This window comes from Hippoglossus hippoglossus, chromosome 9 (assembly GCF_009819705.1).
Source record: "Hippoglossus hippoglossus isolate fHipHip1 chromosome 9, fHipHip1.pri, whole genome shotgun sequence".
In the NCBI taxonomy this organism is placed as follows: Eukaryota; Metazoa; Chordata; class Actinopteri; order Pleuronectiformes; family Pleuronectidae; genus Hippoglossus; species Hippoglossus hippoglossus.
The window spans coordinates 359,022-364,021 of NC_047159.1; the positions used below are offsets into that span (position 1 = coordinate 359,022).

At 43.2% G+C, this 5,000-nt stretch overlaps 3 protein-coding genes across 4 annotated transcripts in view; 1 reads left to right on the top strand and 2 right to left on the bottom strand.

Annotated features, from left to right (window-relative positions):
• The window catches only part of LOC117767741 (sulfhydryl oxidase 2-like), a 21,375-nt gene extending 19,768 nt beyond the window's left edge, over positions 1–1,607 (bottom strand). Inside the window, exon 1 of the mRNA XM_034595581.1 lies at positions 1,126–1,607. Coding sequence (XP_034451472.1) covers positions 1,126–1,360 — 235 coding nt within the window. The 5' untranslated portion in view covers positions 1,361–1,607. The remainder of the gene's footprint in view (positions 1–1,125) is intronic.
• The window catches only part of ddx31 (DEAD (Asp-Glu-Ala-Asp) box polypeptide 31), a 26,925-nt gene that overhangs the window by 3,214 nt on the left and 18,711 nt on the right, over positions 1–5,000 (bottom strand). The gene's annotated exons all lie outside the window — the stretch shown is intronic.
• The window catches only part of cfap77 (cilia and flagella associated protein 77), a 5,056-nt gene continuing 2,329 nt past the window's right edge, over positions 2,274–5,000 (top strand). Inside the window, exons 1-3 of one of the 2 annotated variants that reach the window (XM_034595604.1) lie at positions 2,274–2,329; positions 2,419–2,545; positions 4,213–4,315. In XM_034595604.1, coding sequence (XP_034451495.1) covers positions 2,483–2,545; positions 4,213–4,315 — 166 coding nt within the window. In that variant the 5' untranslated portion in view covers positions 2,274–2,329; positions 2,419–2,482. The remainder of the gene's footprint in view (positions 2,330–2,418; positions 2,546–4,212; positions 4,316–5,000) is intronic. The other variant, XM_034595606.1, reaches the window with a different exon arrangement.

The window sequence follows — 5,000 nt, forward strand, 5'->3', positions numbered from 1 at the left end:
GATGTCCTTTGACTCTGAGAGCTGTTCCACATGAAGAGAGAGAGTTTGTGTGTGTGTGTGTGTGTGTGTGTGTGTGTGTGTGTGTGTGTGTGTGTGTGTGTGTGTGTGTGTGTGTGTGAGCAGCAGCTGCTCTCTGGTTGAGTTATTCCATGGTGGCAGATGGAGACTACAGACAGGTTCACACTGGTTGCTGTGTGTGTGTGTGTGTGTGTGTGTGTGTGTGTGTGTTTTCTACATGAAAAGATGTTGCTGGTGTTTCACTTCTCTTTTGGCTTAAATGTGTAAATAACTTATAACCAACAATCGATCATTTATAATAAATAATAAATGAAAAATAATTAATAATTAATAGTTTATAATCAATAATCAACCATTAATAATAATAATTAATTCATAGTTTATAATCAATAATCAACCATTAATAATAATAATTAATTCATAGTTTATAATCAATAATCAATAATCAACCATTAATAATAATAATTAATTCATAGTTTATAATCAATAATCAATAATCAACCATTAATAATAATAATTAATTCATAGTTTATAATCAATAATCAGCCGCTGAATATAAATCCTGCTTCCGTGTCCCCGTTTATCCTCACTCCTGAAACAAGTGTGTGGTGACTAGATTCAGGACTAAGCTCCATGTGAGGACCAAACAAAGCAGACAGAATCAGCCAATGACAGACGGGCTCCTGCTGCACTTCCTACTTTGTAACCAATCACAGAGCAGAGGTGGATGAAACGTGTGGAACAGGAAATACTCAACTACAGGAGTAGAAGTACTTCGTTACTTTGCGCCGCTGTAACTAACATGAACTAACATGAATGTGTTGACTGAGGTGCTAACAGCTGTTAGCTGTTAGCACCTCAGTCAGAAGTCCGTTTAAAAAGTGGAGCCTTTTCACGGCTCCTCTCGCGCTGTGCCCTCGGAGCAGCGGAGGTGTGAGAGGACGCTTCTCTGTGACCTGAGGCTCAGTGATGATACTTTTAATGCCGAAGAGTCGAGGAGCTCCTGAACAACCAGAATCCACAGAGTGAGACTCGAACCCTGCTTTAACGACCAGCAACACATTCAATCTAAATGTTTCCAATGGAGTCTGGTGAGTGAGTGTGAACCTTTGACGTCCAGAGCCAGACTCTTCCAGGAGCCGGAGAACTGGACACAGTGTCCGCACCACGACGAGTAGAACTGGAGCAGCCAGGCCGAGGACGAGTTGGTGACGGCGGGCTTCAGGCTGCTGCTGCCCAGGATCACCAGCGGGTCCTCCTCCGTGTACAGCCGGGCCGCGGCTCCCAGGCACCCGGGGACGAGCCAGAGCAGCGCCGCCGCTTTCAACCAGGCCCGGGACATGATGTGTTCCTGGGGGAGAGTCACCGAGAGCAGCGGGCAGAGCACCGGCAGAGCACCGGCAGAGCACCGGCAGAGCAGCGGAGGGTTGGACCCGTTTGCACCGAGAAGATGTGAAGAGACTCCGGGGAGACATGAGCGAGGAGCCCCGCTGACAGAGAGGGGAGCAGCGGGACAGAGCTCTCACTCCCAGCCGCTTTCCAACAACCAGCTACACGTCCACTGTGTCGATGACAGAGATCATCGATCCGCGAGCAGGGTCGGGATCATAGACTGTATATATACTGTATGTATATCTTGGTCGGGATCATAGACTGTATATATACTGTATGTATATCTTGGTCGGGATCCAAGATTCATCTGATCGTTTCGTTGCCATGGTAACGCTCGGACGTGGTCTCTGGTAGAAGTGAGGGTTTTTGTTTGTGCTGCGGAGTGAGATATGTTTCAATAGACGATCTTTATCGAGCTAAGGCTGACGTGTGGAATGACGCGATGCGTTCACGTGGTCAAAACGTTTTCCTGATGTGATATACAACCTTTATTTCAGATGATTTATTTGTATTTATACATAAATACAAATAAATGTGTTTATTTATCTGTTGTGTGCTTTAAAAACACTGTGTAGTTTTTTATTATCATTTTTTATAATTTTTAATATTTAGTTGTGTCCGGTCGTCACTGAGCGGTTCCAGTTGTTCCTACAGTCCCTGAATGCAGCAGAGCTGTGCATCACGATCTATCATAAATCTTTGATATCGTCTCACACATTTCATTGATTCGTTTGAAGTCATTTAATTTATCTCATCTGTTGTGCTTTTAGCTTTGATCTTTGTTGTTGTTTGTTCCTCCTTAAAACAAATAAACAAACTGTCAGTGCGGTTTGACTCTGATCAACTTTAATTTGAAAGTGCTGCACTTCCGGTTAAGCAGCTGTTACCATAGCGACGCAGCAGCGGACACAGGACGCAGGTGAGTTTGTTTCTGTCGGTTCAGTTTCAAAGTTTTTATTAAAGGTCGGAGGTCAGCAGTCAACTGCTGTCACGGTTCTTCTTCCTCAGCCAGACAGGAAACAACAACAACAAACTCCAACAAACAAACAAACAACAACAAACAAACAACAACATGTCATCACCCAGGATGGGTGTGGTCAGAGACTCCATGTTGACCAATCCGCTGATGATCAAGGTAAAAACAACAACATCTCACTTCTTGTCAATTCACATCCAACTACTACCTGTCTGTGATGATGATGATGATGAAGATGGTGATGATGATCAATCAATCAAATTATATTAGTATAGTCTCATATTCACAAATCCCAGTTTGTCTCATAGTCTTTAACAAGGTGAGACGTCCTCTGTCCTTAACCCTCAACAAGAGTCAAACTACTAAAACCTTTAACAGGTAAAGAAGGTAGAAACCTCAGAGACACATGTGAGGATCCGTCTCCCAGGACGGACACAAGTGAACAGATGTCCCGTGGAACAGAGAACATCAGAGAGATCAGAGTATTTACAGCTTTGATTAGAATAAACACTTTGTAGCTGAAGGTCAATGAACTGATGGATTATTGTCAGTAATGGTCGAGTATCTGAGGAGACATATTATATATCAAGCAGACTTGATGTGATCATAGTCTACGGTCAGGATCCAACACGATACAGGATCCACCATGATCATGATCCACCATCATAATCCACGATGTGGATCTGTGGACGATAAGGCAAAGGGACTCCGGGGAAGAAGTCAAGTCAGTAACATGTAGTGATGAGATATTAATATCTTTGATGTGATGAGGATGGAGAAGAGGAAGGAGAAACTGGAAAGAGAAGCTCCGTGTGTCATGTGTCCCCCGACCTTCTAGACCTGTAGCAGCAGAACTAAGATCAGGTCTAAGACAAACCTGGACCGGCTCTAACTATAAGCTTTATCCTAAAGGAAGGTTTGAATCTTCAACGTACAGAGGGAGTCTGCCTCCAGAACTGAAGCTGAGATGATTCCACAGGAGAGGAGCTTGATGCTGAAGCTCTGGCTCCTCCTCTGCTTTAGAGACTTTAGGGATGACAGCTTGAATTCTGGGAGCTCAGGGCTCTAGTGGTGATAAGGTACTATCAGCTCTTTAAGGTTTGATGCTGCCATTTTATTAATGTAGGTGAGGAGGAGGGTTTTAAATTCTAAATGTAACAGGAAGCCAGTGTAGTGAAGCTAACACAGGAGACATGTGGTCTCTGGTCCTGGTTCTCTTCAGGACACGTGCTGCGGCATTTAGGACAAACTGCAGAGTCTTTAACGACTTCCTGCTGGAGCCTGATAATAAGGAATTACAATAATCACGTCTGGATGGAACGAAGGCCTGGACTCGTCCTTCTGCGTCTTTTTGAGAAAGGACATTTCTGATGTTTGAGATGTTACGCAAGTGGAAGAAGGCGGTCCTAGAAATTTGTTTAAGTGAGAATCAAAGGACAAATCGGGATCAAAGATCACTCCCAAGTTCCTGATGTTTCACTGGAAGCAAAGACGATGTCGTCTAGAGCAGCTTCATCATTAGATGATGTGTCTCTAAGGTGTTTAGGGCCAAGTATTAGAACCTTAGTTTTATATGAGTTCAATAAGAGAAAATTACAGCTCATCCAGGTTTTTTTGTCCTTGAGACATGATGATGTTTATAATTGATGACACTGTTCTGGTTTTATTGACAAGTATAACTGGGTGTCATCCGCAGAGCAGTGGAAACTTACAGAGTGTGTCCTGATGTTTCCTAGTGGAAGCATATATAATGAGAATAAAATGATGAAGATGATGATGATGGTGATGGTGATGAAGATGATGATGATTCCTCTTCCTGTGTGCAGGCGTCTCTTGGTCAGTCCAGGTCCCGAGGTTTTTTACTTCCTGGTCCAGATTTTACTTTTGGAACCAGCAGCAGCTCAATGCAGAATGGAGGCGTGGCCGAGGGTAAGCCCGCCCTCTCTAAACAACAGATAGAATTATATTGTTGTACCTGTTGTATTTTAAAGATGAAAATCAGTCTACTTCCTTCCTACAGTTTATTTGTGTGTGTTTTTTCCTGCAGCTGAGTTTAAAGCCACCAGGGTTTCACCTGAAAGACTAAAACTGTCACAATGAGAACACATGTAATTACAGATCTGCTCTTGTTAATGAACAGTTTTACTATAAAAAACATCCCAGATGTTTTACCAGCTGTTCTTCCTGCATTTAGCACTCTTTTTTATTCTGGATGTTTGTTCTGCTCTGATTTATTCTGAGTTATTATTCACAGTTTAATCCTCGTTGTAAAATATGAGGCTCTGCTGTCAGTCAAACTGTCCATGTCTGTGATTGGTCATATGCAGTAAACCCCGCCCCATATGCAGTAGCGTCATGTGACCAGCCTGACTGTGATTGTTAAGTTCAGCTGGATAAACAGATCCTGGACATGTTGAACTCACTTGAGAACCGGCCCCTGATCGATGAACTTACAGAAACTCATAACCAGTCACACAAAATCAATAACGTCACAATTGTTAAAGCTTCAAAACCTTTCAACCTCCACAGAACACTTCTGGAGTTTCACGGGTAAACAGAGTTAGAGCAGAATCCATCCTTGTGTGTGCGGGCGTGCGTGCACGTGTGTGTGTGC